The sequence below is a fragment of the Eurosta solidaginis genome, chromosome 2 (assembly GCF_040869045.1).
Source record: "Eurosta solidaginis isolate ZX-2024a chromosome 2, ASM4086904v1, whole genome shotgun sequence".
In the NCBI taxonomy this organism is placed as follows: domain Eukaryota; kingdom Metazoa; phylum Arthropoda; class Insecta; order Diptera; family Tephritidae; genus Eurosta; species Eurosta solidaginis.
This window is the reverse complement of record NC_090320.1, coordinates 42465750-42485654: the sequence shown is the minus strand read 5'-3', so window position 1 is coordinate 42485654 and position 19905 is coordinate 42465750. Positions and strand designations below refer to the sequence as shown.

General features: G+C 36.1%; 1 protein-coding gene across 14 annotated transcripts in view; it reads left to right on the top strand.

Annotated features, from left to right (window-relative positions):
- The window catches only part of LOC137239611 (uncharacterized), a 667247-nt gene that overhangs the window by 364511 nt on the left and 282831 nt on the right, over positions 1 to 19905 (top strand). For all 14 annotated transcript variants that reach the window (XM_067765110.1, XM_067765109.1, XM_067765121.1 and 11 more), the window contains one exon: positions 11136 to 11295. In XM_067765110.1, coding sequence (XP_067621211.1) covers positions 11136 to 11295 — 160 coding nt within the window. The remainder of the gene's footprint in view (positions 1 to 11135; positions 11296 to 19905) is intronic.

The window sequence follows — 19905 nt, the reverse complement described above, 5'->3', positions numbered from 1 at the left end:
CAGTTAATACTGTCAGCAACAACTGTTAAGAAAACAAATATATTCCTACTTACATGTATAAGTTTTCGTGTATATGCGGTTGACGCGCTACCATTGCAATTACGCATAATGAGAAATGGCCTGTAGATGCTGCAAAATTGCTATAAAGAGTCAAAAGCAATGAAAAGTTGCTGATGCTGCACTTGTGTGAGTCGTATGAGTTTGTAGTTTCAAAATTGTATAATGTATCCTCAGTGCCATGGTATTTTCTACTACTAAATTTTACGTTTTTTCATGTTATACGTATTTGTATATTTTTTTATACGCATAAGCTTAAGTGTATGATGGGTCATTCCATAGCGATTCACTGAGGAGTTTTAAATAACATTTTTTTTATGTGTAAATATCTTTGCTCATGACAAAATAATTTGTGCTCCCTATAAGTGTTACTTGTATATTGTAAAAAATTCAACTATGAAACCGACTCAGGAATTATAATACGAAAGAAGGTCCTCTACTGCTTATGAGTAAGGCTATTCTCCAGACTATCAAGTTAAGCTCAAATTCAACAGGCGACTGAGAAGGAATCTAAACAACAATCGTTGCTAATTGGGTTGATTGTTAGCACTGGAGGACCAATAGAAAGCAAAACGAAGCTGCTGATGGACATCACCTGATCCACACATTACTCTAAGGCTTGAAACTGTGAGCAAACCAACTTTGGAAGAAGAATCGTTGTGAGATTATAAAAGCTGGACCAGGGACAAAACGCTTAGGATGTGTCAAAGACCATGGGAAAATGAACAGCGAGGCAGATGGTAAGCGAAACTAATCACAGATGTTGAAGCTTGGAGTACCAGAAGCTTTGGTGCGTTAAGTGTATACCTTACCAAAATACTCTATGGACTACTATGGGTACTTCAAAAAATAGTTACTTACTTTATTGGCGCTTAGCCGTTTAAACGGTGATGGATGAGGCGCGCCAGTCGCTTCTTCTCTCTGCCAACCGGCGCCAATTGGTCAACAACAAGGGGGTTTAAATCGTTTACCACCTGGTCTTTCCAGCATAGTGGGGGCCGCCCTCTACCTCTGCTTCCATAGGCGCGTTCCGATAGAAATACTTTCTTGGCCGAAGCGTCATCTTTCATTCGCATAGCATGGCCCAGCCAGTGCAGCCACTGCGTTTTAATTCGCTGGACTATGTTGATGTTTGCGTAGAGCTCGTACAGCTCATTGTTAAGTTTTCTGCGGTACTCGCCATCGCCAATGCGTAGAGGTTCATAAATCTTTGGAAGAACTTTTTCTCGAACACTCCCAGAGCCGCTTCAAAAAATACCTGTGCAGAATAAATGAGGCCGAAGGTCTTTGGAGCATTTACCGCAATGCGAACGAAAAGATGTGTGTTCAAACCACTTTTCTCAAATGCTCGCGATGAAGTCAGAAGAAAGAGTCAGCAAAATCGGAGTCGATAATGTTATAGCAAAAATGCTGAGTGAAACTTACTCGAAATCACACTCAAAGGAAAAAACGTGACCTGGACGCAGGAACAACAGAAGGTTTCTAAGGAAGGAGAAATATGCAATGACACCCTTAAGAAATGCGAAGTCGGTTTGGGAGTGGTTTTTAGTCCACGTATAAGGCATTTTCCATTACTACCAGCAAAAAGAAAATGTACAGCAGTGGGAGCAAAAATTTCATTCATGGATGAATTTTTATATTAAGTGAAACACCTTTTGGGCTACTTAAAAATAGTTGGCGAAATTTAAAGAACACTTGTGGAAAGTGAAAAATTGTGGGCGAAATTCAAACAAATTCCTAAATGAACTTTATGATGAAAAATATACCGCCAAGCAGTGGCAGAGTTTCAACCAACGTTCAGCCTTTTTATGCTTTATCAACATACCATAAGTCGGCTACAATAAAATGCACTTCCATATAATTTAGTAGAAGAACTTGTCGAAAAGGCATACCACAAGTATTTTTCCACCAGATTCTCCAGTCTCTCGGTGGAATTGCCTTATTTTTTCTGGTCCCACATATAGGTGTCGATCGAAATACTTCTTGGATCCGAACCTTTTCATCCACCAACGAAACATAAGCTACCCTCGACGCCTTTGCGCCTTTATGCCATCACAATAACAATCACTACAAGACAATCGTAACAAGTTACGCCAGTATCACTGTTTCGTGAAAAGCGGCGTCAATTGAGAGTGCCAAGGGAGATCAATCCTCTACCTCTCCCAACTCAGTGATGGTCTCCTCCTTCTTAGCCTGCTTCCGAATTCAGTGGTCTTTAGAAATACTTTATTGGCGGGAAAGTGTATTCACATAATATGCCTCATTCAGCCAAGCGTTTTGGGTTTTTATTAACTGCTTTATATTCATAGCTGCGCAAAGCTGACACATCTTATCGTCATACCTCACACGATACTCGCCGCCAGCATCACGAATCGCTTCGCATATACGCTCATTATACTCAGATTTTCATACACCTCTTAAGGCGCATCATAAAATTAAAATTAATTTAAAATATGCCGCTAAGATGACGAGAACCAACTTTCGGAAAAAGTATATCTTTAATACTTTGTGTGCATTCTTATCATATTTCGATAACCATTACGATTTTGAGCTATCATTGAGCTTTCTTCGTGAGAGCACCTTTCAATTTTCCAGTTTTTCTAAACTAACATTTATAGGAAACAATTGGGTCTCTAGGCTGACAGTAATTTCACTTGGGTTCTTGGATAGGACATCCCTTTACCAGTTTTATTCAAGATGAAAATACTAGCATTTTTATTTTTGTTATATACGCCGGCTTTTATTTGCCATTATTAACCACAAAACACAACAATTATTAGCTTCTAAATAAACTCTGTCATTGTGTTTTATATCTGCGGCAAAATTTGGTTGGAGAATTCGCACAATAAGGAGAAGACTTGTCTAAAAACTCGTTTGGTTTCGAGTGGTTAGGAGTTCTTTGCAATGCTTTCAAAGCTGATAGTTAAGCAACAGCAACAAACCGTATAAGCTTTAAAGATAACCCGAATTTCGATATAGCAACATATACGACATTCTTTTAGAGGGGCTTTGACGTCTTTGAAGAAGTGAAATTCAGTTGAGAGCTATGGAGACAAAATAAGTGAAAATCACCATGTAGGAAAATGAACCTAGGGTAACCCTGGAATGTGTTTGTATGATATGTGTATCAAATGGAAGGTATTAAAGAGTATTTTAAGAGGGAGTGGGTAATAGTTCTATAGGTGAACGCCATTTAGGGATATCGCCATAAAGGTGGACCAGGGCTGACCCTAGAATTTGTTTGTACGATATGGATATCAAATGAAAGGTTTTAATGAGTATTTTAAAAGGGAGTGGGTATCAAATTTTATTTATTTATTTTTTATTTATTTATTTATTATTTAAAGTCGACGACAAACTATGGTCGTCTGCATAATATAAAAGATATATAAATATACAACTCAAAAGATAAAATTTAAGATATATCGAGATTTCAACAATGTTATATTACAAACAAGGAAATATTAATGAACATTTCTCTTTAATTTCAGAATATAATAATAATAAGAAATATGAGCAGAAATAAGATCTTATGCCGAAATCTTATACTGGCGGAATGCATCAGATTCCGCTCAGTATGATTTCGGAATGCAGTGGATTCCAATCTCCCTGTTGGGATGCAACAAAATTCCAATCAGCATGTCATGAGAATCCGGCAGTGCTAAGAGTAGTGTAATGAGGATACGACATCACAAGGCATAAAAAATTAACATGACCTGTGTTGTTGGAAGGCACCAGATTCCAATCAGCTCGATGCCTGACCCATAAGATTATGCTGCCGGAATGCATACGATTCCGGTCAGTGACTCATGAAAAAGCATGTTTTTTACGTTGTTGGAATGCACCAGATTCCAATCAACACAGTACTGTCTTGTTCCTTCTTAATGATACATGTTGATAAATGTTCCTCCATCCTTAAGCGAGATAGTTCCTGTTTTTTATGGAAGGAATAAAATGCCGGCAAATTAAATTAGCTTGTATCTCTTAAATTAGATAGGCAAGTATCATTACGTATAGTGGCAAAAGTACATTCACGACTGATACAGCTATACAAGTCATTGTAGTGCGCGCACCAGATAAGAAGAGGATTGTTTTTAGCAAAGTTTCGTCGACAAAGGGGTAAATAGAAAGGAACGTAGTGTCTGGATACTCTAGGGGGAACCGCAAAAAACAAGCGGCTGAGGAGGTCCACAGAATCAATTTCTCCAATAATGAGCTTATGGATGAATAATACCCCCAGTAATATTCTACGATTTTTCAGAGTGGGTAAGTTAATAAGAAGAAGTCTATTCTGTATGGAGGAAGGTGGAGACTTGAGTCCCAATTAAGACCGCGCAATGCAAATATCAAAAATTGCTTTTGAACTGACTCAAGACGCTTTATATGCTTTTGAGAAACAGGGGACCAAACGCATGAGCAATACTCGAGTATTGGACGAACCAACGATGTACAAAGAACCTTAGTGAAGTACGGATCATCGAACTCTTTAGCCCATATTTTAAGAAATCCAAGTAAACCCAACGCTTTGTTGGCTAGAGATGAAATATGCATGTTAAAATTCAATTTCGGATCAAAAAGGACACCTAGATCATTTGCAATAGATATACGCTCCAAAGGCGTACCATCTATTACATAAGATTTCAATGCTGGCTTCACTCGGTGAAATGTTATATGCTTACATTTAAAGCAATTTTAAGCTAGTAAATTTGTTGTGCACCAACATTGGAACGAGTCCAAGCCGGCCTGAAGAAGATCCAAGGAACTCAAATCGGTAGGACAGTAAGTGTAGCAAAGTTTTACATCATCCGCATACATTATAGTATGGGAATATAATATTGTCTGTGGCAAGTCATTAATGAAAAGGGCAAAGAGCAAAGGGCCAAGATGACTTCCCTGGGGTAGTCACTTGAACAGGACTTTTTGGGTCCGGTTAGAAAGATAGCTTTTCAGCCACATTAATAGGTGAAACGGAAAGCCCAGTAAATCAAGCTTAAGAATAAGCAACTCATGGTTGACGGTATCAAATGCTTTGCTTAAGTCCGTGTAGATGACATCCGTTTGCTTGTTAGCTAAAAATCCTTCTATAACTATAAAGGTGAATACAAGCAAATTTGTAGTGGTTGACCTTTGACGAATAAAACCGTGTTGGCATGCAGATAAAAGACTAGAACACTGATATTGGAGTTGACTGGTAACAATCTGTTCAAAGACTTTAGGAATGACTGAAAGTTTAGCAAAACCCCTGTAGTTTTCAACTTTTGACCTACTACTTTTTTATGCAGGGGTATAATAAAAGACTGTACCCAAAGTTCCGGGAATGATGCAGATCCCAGAGATAGCTAAAATAATTTTCGGCGCAGTACCTAAGCACGCAACCAGGAACACCGTCCGGCCCCGGATAAAAGGCGGGCTTCAAAGATTGAAGACTCTGAAGAACAATATTACCATCAATAGCAGGATTCCTAATGTAATTCGAGCTATCAAAGCGATAGGGATATTGACCGGAATGAAAACCACTGGATGAGTACGTGGACTTAAAGAACTCAGAAAATAGTTCAGCAACGTCGTCATCTGTGCAAGCTTTTTTACCTCCAAAGGTTAATGAGGAAGGATACTCAGAAGTTTTCCGCTTTGTATTTACGAAACTGTAAAACTTTTTTGGATTTCTGAAAAATTGGGCTTTACAACAACTCAAGTAATTTTTATAACAAAACTGATTAAGATGGTGAAATTTAGAACGAGCTATTAGATATTTAGAGAGGTCTGCAGATGCTCCAGATTTCTTGAATCTCTTATAAAGCCTAGATTTAATGTTATTAAGTCTGATAGGTTGCCTTGAAAACCAAAGGGGCTTATTCGAACATAGGCTATAGCGAGTAGGAATGCAGGTATCAAAGAAGCCATCAAGCGTACTGTAAAATATAGAGATAGCCGAATCGATATCAGTGCAAGCATAGAGATCCGACCAATCATGGGAAGCCAACAGATCATTGAGCATAATGAAATTCGCTTTGTAGAAGCATCTAGATCCGGGACGAGACTGTACTTGAATCCTACGGGGTAGGCTGATATCAAGTGATATCTCTAGCGTAGGGTGAAGAGGGTCTTCTGGAAGGGATAAAGGTGGTATTTGCGTAAGGCCAGTACCCACCGAGCCATCCACAAATACGAAATCCAGCATTTTATTTCCACTATTTGGAACATTGTTAATCTGTAAAAAGATGAGTCTAACAAGCAATTGAGAAACTCATGTTGAGCAGTGGGAGTTAAAAAGTTCGAATCACTTATATTAACCCAACTAACTGTTGGCAAGTTAAAGTCACCAGCAACAACAAGTCGGTCGTTATCTTCCAACTGCGAATGCAAATCGCAGATGGCCGAGCTATGACTAGCACAAACATCCATATCCGACCGAGGTGGTATATACGAACACAAACAATTACGCTATAGCTACCGAATGAAAGCCTAACTGCTATGAATTCGATATGAGAGATATTGTCCAGCGAAATCAACTCAGATGATAGGTTATATTCAACAGCAATAAGGACACCTCCCGCTTTAGAGATGCGATCTCGCCGATAAACAGCATATTTATTTGAAAAACCTCAGAATTGTAATTATCAGGCTTTAGCCAGGTAAAAGCTACAACTTGTGCAGAAAAGTTGAAAGAATTAAGGAAGAATGGAACAAGTTTTGATCGTAAACCACGAACATTTTGGTAATTAATGAGAAGACGGGACAGATCAGCAATTACCTTTGTGTTATTATTACTGTGTTCGTCATACCGTTTTTTGACTGTAATAAAACAGGTTCGGCCCTCGCCTTTCTTGTGAACAAGTGACCCACAGTATGCTTAGGCCAAAAAGAGGAATCAAGTACCTTATCGAAATATTCATGTGAAAGGGATATTTTAAATGAGGAGATGTCTCTCTCATATTTAAAGTTAAATTTGTACACGTTGATGTTACTAGTGGGTGCAACACCAAGGTTAGAACAAACGTAATGAGCAATATCATTTTCGGTAAGCGAGGCATATAATCGGGACACAAATACAGCCCTACGAGGTGGCACGCCAGTCACCTGCAAAGGAGTAGCGGATAGCGCACCAGAGAGCTGGGAAGGTGCGGCCGTTATAGAACAGTTGACAGAAAACGCATTGCTTGACCTAGCGTTGGTTATCGAGCCCGTCAAAGAAGTATTATTTTTTTCAGGTACACTTGTACCGCTAGCAACAACCCCAGTATCGGTAACTGTTATTGTTGGAGCTAAAGATACCGGTGGAGGTGTAGGATGAATTGAGGAGTCCAGCGAAATCAACATTGGTGACGTAGAACAAACAGCCGAAAAGGTACCACTATTAGTTCGTGCATCGTTTAATTTGCCAGAGATCGTCTCACTGGAAGTCTCGACACAGCCTTGTGGAGATTCTTGTGGGGATTCCTGAGCTGCATTGTTCATAACGTCTTTGGAAAGCCTGGTCGTATCAGTCAACGCGGTTGAAGGGACATTCGTAGGAGGACAGCTTTGCCCCTGACTCGAAGACAAGTTGGAGTCATTGTTGGGCATACATTTCTTACGTTTTGGGGATTCAGATATCACTTTCAATTTTTTAAAGTGAGCCTCCATCGTTTTGAATCTTTCTTTAAGGTCACGAAACCCAATAAAAATGTTGTTGAACTCTTTCTGAGTTTGCCTCATAAAAGCTCGCATGTCATTTTCTACGGAACGACAATCATGATATGTCCAGTTCAGTCCAATTTTGCTGGATATTAGGTCAACCACCCGACCACCTATGTGAGAGAAACCGGCACAGATAACATGAGCCATATTATCACAGAACCAACAACAAACACAAGTATCACCACGGGAAATTTTCTTTTGATTGGTGCACTTCTTGACACAGAAATCCAACATAATTGCAAAGTTAAACAAACCCAAAAGAAAAATAGGCAAAAGAAACTATAAGTATAGGATAAATTGAACAGCTGTTCAAAAAATATGGGCGAGAGTTATTTTGGAGCACTGGATGCAAATCGCAAGACAGCGTATAGCTAGCAGCGAACACAACAGAAAGCAAAAAGGGCACACAATGACTTGCTAATAGCAGCTACCAACAAAAAGGTATGCATGATTTAATAATCGGGGATTGCCCGTATTGCTTTTTTTAAATGTATGAAAACATTTATTTGAAGCAATTTTTTAATTTTATAATTTATTTAATAATTTGGGAAAAATTCAAACAACGTGACATCAGGACGGACAAGGCGACAGCTGTTTCGATTATACCTTGTAAATCTCTTCAAAGCCTTTTCTCCCGGGAGTGGGAATCGAACCCGAAAGGTATGCAGTTATCACAAATTTTTGTGAAAATCTATGATATATGAACACACAGACTGAATGTTTAAATTGCACAAAAAGCCACTATATATATTGCACTGTGTAAAGATTTACTACGAAATTAAACTTATAAACTGTTTTCTATTATATTAATGAATATTTATAAAAGATAAAACTTGTTTACAAAGTAAAAAGAATAACAATTCGCACGGCAAGGTTACCAGATTAGGAGATATCGCCATAAAGGTTGACCAGGGGTGACTCTATAATATGTTTTTACGATATGGGTATCAAATTAAAGGTATTAATAAGGGTTTTAAAAGGGAGTGGTGGTAGTTGTATATGTGAAGGCGTTTTCGAGATATCGAACAAAATGTGGACCAGGGTGACCCAGAACATCATCTGTCGGGTACCGCTAATTTATTTATATATGTAATACCACGAACGGTTTTCCTGCCAAGATTCAAAGCTCTTGATTTCCCCCTGCAGAACTTTTTCATTTACTTCTACTTAATATGGTAGGTGTCACATCCATTTTAAAAAGTTTTTTTCTAAAGTTATATTTTGCGTCAATAAACCAATCAAATTACCATGTTTCATCCCTTTTTTCGTATTTGGTATAGAATTATGGCATTTTTATAATTTTTCGTAACTTTCGATATCGAAAAAGTTGGCGTGATCATAGTCGGATTTCGTTCATTTTTTACACCAATACAAAGTGAGTTCAGATAAGTACGAGAACTGAGTTTAGTAAAGATATATCGATTTTTGCTCAAGTTATCGTATTAACGGCCGAGCGGAAGGACAGACGGACGGCTGTGTAAAAAAACTGGGCGTGGCTTCAACCGATTTCGCCCTGTTTCACAGAAAACAGTTATCGTCCAAAAATCTAAGACCCTACAAAATTTCACAAGGATTGGTAAATTTTTGTTCGTCTTATGGCATTAAAAGTATCCTAGACAAATTAAATGAAAAAGGGCGGAGCCACGCCCATTTTGAAATTTTATTTTATTTTTGTTTTTTATTGCACAATATCATTACTGGAGTCGAATGTTGACATAATTTACTTATATACTGTAAAGATACTGAATTTTTTGTTAAAATTTGACTTAAAAAAAAAATTTTTTTTAAAGTGGGCGTGGTCGTTCTCGATTTTGCTAATTTTTATTAAGCATACATATAGTAGTAGGAGTAACGTTCCTGCCAAATTTAATTATGATATCTTGAACGACTTGCAAAACTTTTAAATTACCTTCTTTTAAAAGTGAGCGGTGTCACGCCCATTGTCCAAAATTTTACTAATTTTCTATTCTGCGTCAACACACCTACCAAGTTTCATCGCCTTGTCTGTCTTTGGCAATGAATTATCGCAATTTTTCTGGTTTTCGAAATTTTCGATTTAGAAAAAGTGGGCGTTGTTATAGTCCGATATCGTTCATTTTAAATAGCGATCTGAGATGAGTGCCCAGGAACCTACGTACCAAATTTCATCAAGATACCTCAAAATTTACTCAAGTTATCGTGTTAGCGGACAGACGGACGGACGGACATGGCTCAATCAAATTTTTTTTCGATCCTGATGATTTTGATATATGGAAGTCTATATCTATCTCGATTCCTTTATACCTGTACAACCAACCGTTATCCAATCAAAGTTAATATACTCTGTGAGCTCTGCTCAACTGAGTATAAAAACTAAAGTGTGATTTGTTATGAGGCGGGCTGAATGTCGACATTCTTGGTTGCATGAAACGCGTATGCATTATATAATTTGTTAGAATTTATGTTAATTAAATATTACGCATACGCCATGGCGTCCATGAAGCAAACTTGTATGTGACCAAGCAATGAGCCGCATACAAATGGTGCATATATGCATACTGCGAGATTATACAATCACACAACACACACTTAAATATACACTACATATAAATTTCATTCATGCACGTAATATGAATACTTGGTTTAAACTTAGTCGCAATAGTGACAGCGCATGCATTCGCTGCTTTAATTGTTGCCGCTTCAGAACGTGACATGTGAGCAATGAGGATTTGTGTGTTTGATGTGGACATACGACGTACTTCTTGTCTCCATACACTCTACGATGTCTGCGCTTGTAAGCGTATAAATATTGTAACGAATCTTGGGGGGGGGATCCTGATAATTATACATCTTCTGCTAACGTTCGACTCGATGTACTGTCGAATAAATAACTCCAATATTCAGTATTGCAAAATGGTCTTTATTTAGACTACTTTGGGAGTAGTAGTTCACAATTGTACTGCACTAAAAGCGTGATCAAATCAAAACTGTTTGATTATCGCTTGCACCGCCCTGCTTTTATACTCTCTGTTGCCTCGTTCGCTTATTTCTCCTAAGGTCTAGACGTTTCAAAAACATGCCTTCTAGAACAGTTGCTGCTGGTTAGGTGTATGGAATATTCTTCGTTGCCTTGTACATAAGTGTGGCTGCTTGCTTTAATGTGTACATGTACATAAGTGAGGCTGCTTGCTGTTTTGTTGTTATTGTGATTATTTACTAACAGCATAGTGGTGCTAACATTCGCCGCAATATTAATGGAGATGAAAATTTTGTTCTGAATAACTAAAAAATATGTATAAGCCTTAAGATAAATGACGTATTTATATGCATTTCGTAATTTAAAATATTTTGTTGCTGATTTAAGTAGAAATTAAATTTGAATAAAATTTAAATACCTTCATATACTTTTATCTTTGCAGCTGGGTCTTTGGCGAATTTTTATGCCGCATGTATCAATTTGTGCATTCTCTCAGTTACACAGCGTCAATTTTCATACTTGTGGTGATATGCATGGAACGTTATTTTGCGATTGTTCATCCGATCACGTGTAAGCAGATTTTGACTGCTGCCAGATTAAGGGTAAGTAAAAATACTGAATTTTATTAATAGCCGTAAGTAAGTTATGAAAAAATTGGACTTTTCTTTAGTTCGAATATATAAGGCTAAAAAAGTTAAATAAATTAACTAACGAATAGCCCTGAAAGATAAAAATTTATTTATTCGGTGTTAGTTTCTAGGACAAATTAGCTTAGGAGTTCTGGTAACCTGAGTTGCAGCCATCTGTAGGTTGCTTTTCAGCATGCAAATAAACGAAAATTTAGGCAAGAGGCTCATTCTGATCACTTGTCCTTGAGCTAGTAAATAATATCGTCTTGGAACTTTATACTATGTAGTATACAAGATTAAAGTGTAAGTCACTATGTGAACCCAGCCTTATATAGCTCGAAAAATCCTGTTTTTAAGGTGATTGCATTGACTCTCTTGAGGATTATGTGTTCAATCCTGAAATATCCACACCCCAAAGGCGTGAGTACCAAGTACTCGTTAAGTTTGATGTGTAAATATATAGATTTACGTCTAGAAAACTAACGTGCTTAAATTAACTAGAGTTTGATCAGTGGTGGGTTGAAGTTAAATGATAAAAAGAGGAACATTACATAATGATTTCAGATTTTTCGACCAATACGAACAAGCTATGGTTTCACTATCGACTTATTATCAGTAGCGGGTCATTAGCGTCGAGTTATCGGGTTTTTCGACTGGGTTACAGATGTTTCATCGATTCAAAATTTAAGTTTTTTCGGTTTCTGTTTCATAACAAATTGAAAACACGTCCTGATAAATGGGTAGTACTTCGACAAGAAATCGATAATATTTCACAAAAAATCGATAGCAAATCGATATCTTTTCGACAGCAAATCCTTTCCTTTATCTTTTTCTAATAAATTGTAACACGTTAACAAATTGATAATTATTTTATATTATATCGATAACTTTTCCATTAATTATCGATCATTTTCAATAGCAAATCGATAAGTTTTGTATGGTAAATCAATAGTTTTCTATAGCAAATCTATATATTTCGAATCGATAACTTTTTGTTAACAAACCGAGAACAACCCACTATCAAATTGGTAACACACCTATAACAAACCGATAACTTTTTAATTAAATGTTCGCAGTTTTCCAACTAAGAATCAAACACTTTTTGTTAATAAATCAATAACTTTTCGATTAAAAGTCGCAAAAATCTTCATAACATATCGATAACTTTAAAAAAATAAATACATTTTTGATAAAAAAGCGATAACTTTGCGATAACAAATCAAAAACACGCTTATGAAAAATTGATAGGACTACGATTACAAAATAATAACTTTTGTATGATAAATCGATAATTTTTCGATAACTTTTCGAAACTATAACTTTTTTATAAAAAAGACCAAAATTTTCGAATAAGAAATCAATATATTTTTCATTACAGATCGATAACTAAACATAACACCGACAACTTTTTGATTGATAATCGATATATTTTCGATAGTAAATCGATACATTTGCGAAAGAAAACCAGTAAAAAACGATAACTCAATCTTTGTTTTCGATTATAAAATGAATGGAACGCGCTATAATCCCAGAAGAGATTTTATACAAAGCTTGTCTTTCAATTTGCGTCGTGCTCTTTTTAATTTTTCCTAAAAATTTCCATAGGCATCTGCAAGGCAGTTGAGTTTTCACTATGAAGCATTTCATGGCAGAAATACAGTCGGAATACTTGCCAAATCAGTGCCGATGGGCGGCCACCCCTAGAAAAATTCTCTTCTAATTGGAAAAACTTGTTTTTTAAACTTTGATGTTGCTTTGATGTTGCTTTGCCCGGGGCGTAAGCCCGAAATTTTAAGTGTGGTAGGTGGAGCACGCTATCAATACACCACGGCAGCCGCCCATTGCCGAATATAAATAAAGCAAAATTAGAAAACCACATAATTTGAAGGGAAGCTTGATGGAAATTCACTTGAATTTAATTCGGGCCAAATTAATATAAGAAGTAAGAATTCAGCATGCAAGCACTTGGAATTAAATATTCCAATGACTTCTTCTGAAGTAAATAATTGTAACGCTAATTTTTCTCTTTTAGGAGGACGTGGGCACAGAATTCCGCAAAATATTTTTACAATTCATTCTTATAAGCAAGAAAACGAGCGCTTGACCACGTTAAATTCAAAAACCAAAAGGCATGCTGACCAAAATTTATATTTGTAGCAAAAAAAAAAAAACTAAAAAATTATAAAAAACACTAACCAATAATAACTTTAATAATTTTGTGTGTTAGATATCGGTGGAAGGATGCAATAATGTTCATTGACCACATTTTGTTAGTGAATTTGGCAAATGAGTTTCGCTTGACTACTTTACACTATTCGTTTCAAAAGAAAAACTTTTATGGCCACTAACATTAACCATGAGAAAACGTGAAATGTAATTAATTATACACGTGCGTTTAACGATATAAACAAGCAAATAAATAAATTTGAAAACATAACAATGTTTTTTCCTCAGAAGGGGAAAAGAGAACACGAGCTGATAATAATAACAATAACCTGGTGGGTTATACCCCCCAAAGGATTGAGGCCTATATTTGATTCCATTTGTGACGCTAAGCTTTCTATTTATTTAATTTTTATTTTTTTTTTCTACAAATTTCTATACCTCCTACATATTCTACCCTTACGACGGACGACATTTCCTAAGTCGGATGATTTTTACTTAGACATATTTTATGGTAGGCATATGCTCGACGGGCTTGCCAAATAACTAAAGAGGGGCGAGAAAAACGATAATACGCCGATAAAAAATTGGTAAGACTCGGATAACAAATATATCGACTTGATAATACATCGATAATTTTTTTTGATAACTCGTCGATGAAAAGTTGATAACTAATCGATACAAATTTCCGTACCCCCTACATATTCTACGCTTACAAACGAAATTTCCTAAGGCGGTTGAGTTTTGCTAAGATAGGGGCGACAGCAAACGATTATACGCCTATAAAAAATTGGTGAAACTCCGATAACAAATATATCGACTTGATAATATATCGATAATTTTCGATAACTCGTCGCTGAAATGCTGATAACTAATCGATAAACTTTATTTTTTTAATCTTGCTTTTTCCCTACCCGTTTTTTTTTCATTTTCCTTTTGTTCCTTTCCTTTCCTTTACTTTCCTTTCCCTAACCTTTTCGTTGCCTTCCTTTTATTTCCTTTCCTTTTCCTGCCCTTTTCGTTCCTTTCCTTTTATTTCCCTTACTTTCATTTCATTTGCGTTATTTGCCCGCTATCACCGGCAGCTGCAACACAGGTATTTTATATTTCCTAATGAACGAAACCAGTTCAGTTTTGGTTGAATTGAGAGATAGACCCCCAGCAAACACGGTTTCTAATGTTAGAGAAATATTGTAATTTTATATTAGAATTCTAATGTAGTTCTCTAATGCATTTCGAATCGAAAACTAGGTTAGAGAACTAGGTTAGAATTCGACTGTGAAACGATTCGAATAACACTAGAAATGCGATGTTATAATTATTGTCACAGTTATCGATTATTTGCACGACATGATCACTCATTCTTAGTGTTATACAAACAAAATAAAAATAGTGGACATATTACAAGTTGCGAAATAAGTTTTTTTTTATTTATAATAATAAATACTAGTAAGTGAAAATTAATCAAAAAAAGTTAAAAAAGGAAAGCGAGCAGATTATTGAAGTGCTATTTGAATGGCATGAAGAAAACGCTTCTTCATCCGCACCTCAAACCAACGCTGAGCTCAATCTTTAAGTACGGTTTGTTCTTTTATTATAATAGAAAAAGCCTTTGAAATATGTTCCTTCTTAACACATAAGATTATAACCAAATAAACGTATTTGATATAATGAAACAATGAAAATTTCGCTGATTTTAAATAATTGAACTTAATTCCGCATCATTTCAAAATTCTCATTAGAAACTCATTTGAATTTGACGTTAGAATTCGATTATAATTCTAACCCTTTTCTCGTTATCGAGAACGAAGTCCCCTTTTTGTCGAGAATGCTATAATTCACGACAGTTTCGGAAATCGTCCTCTAATCTTCTACCTTAGAGAAATACATTAGAATTCGATTTGTCTCCTAATCGTTTTCTAACCTAAATGTTTGTTGGGCCTTTATATCAGGTTCAGTTCTTCATCAGTCTCAGCTTCAGTTTAACCAAAATATTCTTCTGCTTTTGCAACACAGGTGTATATGTAAAAACCTATTGAAAATTACTTTGGCAGTTATGGCTTGTTGTCACAGATAGTTTATTAGAAAGTTTTTCGCAAAAAAAAAAGCTCAAAAACAAAAAAATAAGTTTTGAAAAGGTTTAAAAAAAAAAAAAAAGAAAGTAAAATTTGGTAAAAAATTTGGAACCAAAATTTGGCCTCATGTCTATTTTTGGCAACAACAAAATGCATCAAAAGATTTCAAAAATTTTTACTGAAACAAAAATCATTCCATGTCCCTATATTCCTATTGCAAGTTTGTACTGAACAATTTTGAAGGTTTTTAAAATTAGAAAATTTTGGAAAAATCTGCAGATGAGATATTATATATAATACGTCAACCACAATAAATTCTAAAAAAATAAATAAAACAAAAAAATACTTAAGTATTTAAGGTTTCAAAAGTAAAAAAATCACTTTTTATATTTAGTCAGCAAGTTGTCTTTACAAAAAAAAAATATATGTATGAAAAATATGCTGAGGAATCTATGATCAGGTCGAACACGATATGCCAACAATATTATTTATAACAAGTAAGGAAGCCTAAGTTCGGGTGTAACCGAACATTACATACTCAGTTGAGAGCTATGGAGACAAAGTAAGGGAAAATCACCATGAAGGAAAATGAACTTAGGGTAACCCTGGAATGTGTTTGTGTGACATGTGTATCAAATGGATGGTATTAAAGAGTATTTTAAGGGGGCCACGGTTCTGTAGGTGTACGCCATTTAGGGATATCGCCATAAAGGTGGACCAGGGCTGATTCTAGAATTTGTTTGTACGATATGGGTATCAAATTAAAGGTATTAATGAGGGTTTTAAAAGGGAGTGGTGGTAGTTGTATATGTGAAGGCGTTTTCGAGATATCGACCAAAATGTGGACCAGGGTGATATGTAATAACACGAACAGTATCCCTGCCAAGATTCCAAGGGCTTTTGATCTCGCCCTGCAGAACTTATTTAATTTTACTTAATATGGAAGGTGCCACACCCATTTTACAAAGTTTTTTTCTATAGTTATATTTTGCGTCAACAAACCAATCCAATTACCATGTTTCATCCCTTTTTTCGTATTTGGTATAGAATTATGTCATTTTTTTCATTTTTCGTAATTTTCGATATAGGCCGATACCAGGAACCTACATACCAAATTTCATCAAGATACCTCAAAATTTACTCAAGTTATCGTGTTAACGGACGGACGGACGGACATGGCTCAATAAAATTTTTTTCGATACTGATGATTTTGATATATATATCTATCTCGATTCCTTTATAGCTGTACAACCAACCGTTATCCAATCAAAGTTAATATACTCTGTGAGCTCTGCTCAACTGAGTATAAAAAGTGGAAAAATATAAAATAGTCTTAGTACATTAGTTAAAAATATAAATAACTAGCAGGCCCGGTAGACGTTGTTCTGCCCTAAATTTGTATATCTGCATACAGTTTAATAAGTTTTTTCCGTCTAACTCTCCCTCGCCCCTCTAAAGTTTTTCCTAATCTTTATATTCACTCCTCCCTCCGTATTTTTTGCTTCATCTATCTCCATTTTCGTCTCATTCTATCTCTTTCTCAGTCTCCTTCAATCTTTTCTCTTCTCTCAAGTTTTTCTCATTCTTCTTCATATCTTATTGCCAGTCCCAGAGGGTGGTATGTATTTTGTTCCTGTGCCATTCCGAGTCTCAGTCCCAGTCCCACTCCGAGTCTCAGTCTCAGACCCAGTCCTAATCCCAGTCCCAGTCCGTCTCTGGTCTACTTCCCGGAAAAAAGCATCGGAAATACTAATATAGGAAAATTTATATACCAAATTCAGGCAAATGGAATAGGACGTATGTAAAGTATGTAGGTATTATTAATTCATGTCTTTATTTCGGCTTCGCATTCATATTTATCAGTTTTGCCAGGTTGATGCGACTAAATCGAATATCACAATGAAAATTACTTAAAAGCTCTCAGAAACAGCTTTCATTTGATATCCAAAATACAGACAGGGGTGCTCGGGTCCACGTTTTGGCCTATATCTCGAGACCCTAGTCACCAATAGGTATGATAACTACCCTGTACTAAACAGCTTTCGTTTGATATCCATATTGTATAAACACATTCTAGGGGTGCCCGGGTCCACGTTCTGGCCTATATCTCGTGACCCTAGTCACCGATAGGTATGAAAATTACCCTGTACTAAATCACTCATCAACAGCTTTCATTTGATATCCATATTGTATAAACACATTCTAGGGTGCCCGGGTCCACGTTTTGGCCTATATATCGGGACCCTAGTCACCAATAGTTATGAAAACTACTCTGTACTAAAGCACTCATCAGCAGCTTTCATTTGATATCCATATTGTATAAACACATTCTAGGGGCGCCCGGGTCCACTTTTTGTCGTATTTCTCGAGACCCTAGCACCAATATGTATCCTGGTCCACTTCCCGGAAGAAAAGTTAACCGACATTTTATTCTAGATATAACGCTACCTACATACCAAATTTCAGGCAAATCGAGCCATATATACGACGGTTTAGAATAAATGGGTCCCTGGTCCACTTCCCGAAAAAAAAAACTTTTCACGAACACTCTCCGTGTTCCTATTAAGTTATCCTAAAAATATCATGGCAATCTTTCTATCCATTCTCTCGTTATGGAGTGACAATCAAAATGTACACTTCTTTTTGTATATATAGATAGATATAACAGAGCAACATACAAGTCTTTTTAACGAAAACAAATTTAAATATTAGTTTTAAAAATTTCAAAAAAAAAAAAAAAAAAAAAAAAATCACTTTAGATTTATTCAAACGTGTACGTAGAATTACAAAAAAAAATATAAAGTTTTTTAAATACAGATAATAATATTTATATAATAGTGAACAGCAGAAGTACCGCCTATAAAAGCAATGCTATAAACCCAACGTTACTAAGCTCTTGGAGCGCGCCTATAATTATTCCACACAATTAGGATTAAAAAGCATATGGATAAGTATGTACCTGAATGGCGAATAAAGGAATATTCACTAAAGGCAACACTTAGAGACTAATTGTAAAGCGAGCAGCGGCATTCCGGTCTTGTCTTTACGTGTGAGTGGACGTGCGGTGTCATCCTCGACTCAACGTAAACTTTTTCGGGCTTTTTTGCGTTGAGTGGAATAGTAAAATAGTTCTCAGGGTTGGCTGCTTTGCCTTCCTCGGGCGTTTTGGCAGAGTTAGGAGATGCAATGTCTCCCTGGCCTGGAGTTAGGGCGGTTTTATGCACTCCTAATAGGAATCAGTGACATTTGAAAACTGGCGTGGTGCCATTTAAAAACCTAACCTTATTTTTATATACTAACAAAATGTAACGGGATATTGTAACATAAACTAACGGAGTATCTGGCGAGACGCCATAAAAATCAAATGTGTTTTATATACGAACGGGAATTTTACCCATAACGGGATAGTGGAAAAAACATGGCAACAAGATATATATTGGATTTTCAAATATATATTAATAATTTTGTGCCTGACGTGGTGCCATGAAAAAAAAAAATTTACATTTCTGCAAATAACGGAATTGAATAAGTGAATTTAGACAACCTGGCAGTATAAGGGCTCTTTTAAGCACCTTGCTATAAGAAGCTTGCGAATGCAGTGTCATTTATATCCAAAAAAAAAAAAAAAAGCGAGCAGCGTGGCATTCATGTGGCTGAGTGGATAAAGGCATCTGCATTTACACTGGTACAAAGTATGGATGTTGGAGATTTCGAGTTCAATACTCAGCACCCGACAAGCTAGCTGGTGAAGAAGTGAAATTCAGAAACATGTCCTATTAACCATCGCCGTTTGTAATTATACCCAGCTGTACTTGTACACAGGGTATTATAACTTTGATTGGATATGGTTAGTTGTAAAGGTATAAAGGAATCGAGATAGATATAGACATTCATATATCAAAATCATCAGTATCGAAAAAAAATTTGATTGAGCCATCTCCGTCCGTCTGTCCGTTAACACGATAAGTTGAGTAAATGTTGAAATATCTTCACCAAATTTGGTACGCGAGCTTACCTGGACCCAGGATATATTGGTATTGAAAATGAGCGAAATCGGAAGATAACCACGCCCACTTTTTATATATATAACATTTTGGAAAACACAATAAACCCGATTGTTTAGTAAATAATACCCCTAGAATGTTGAAATTTGACGTGTGGACTGATATTGAGACTCTTGATAAAAATTAAAAAAAAAATTTTAAAATGGGCGTGGTACCGCCCACTTGTGATAAAATCAATTTTACAAATAATTATTAATCATAAATCAAAAATCGTTAAATCTATCGTAGCAAAATTCGGCAGAGGGGTTGCCTTTACTATGAGGAATGCTTTTAAAAAAAAT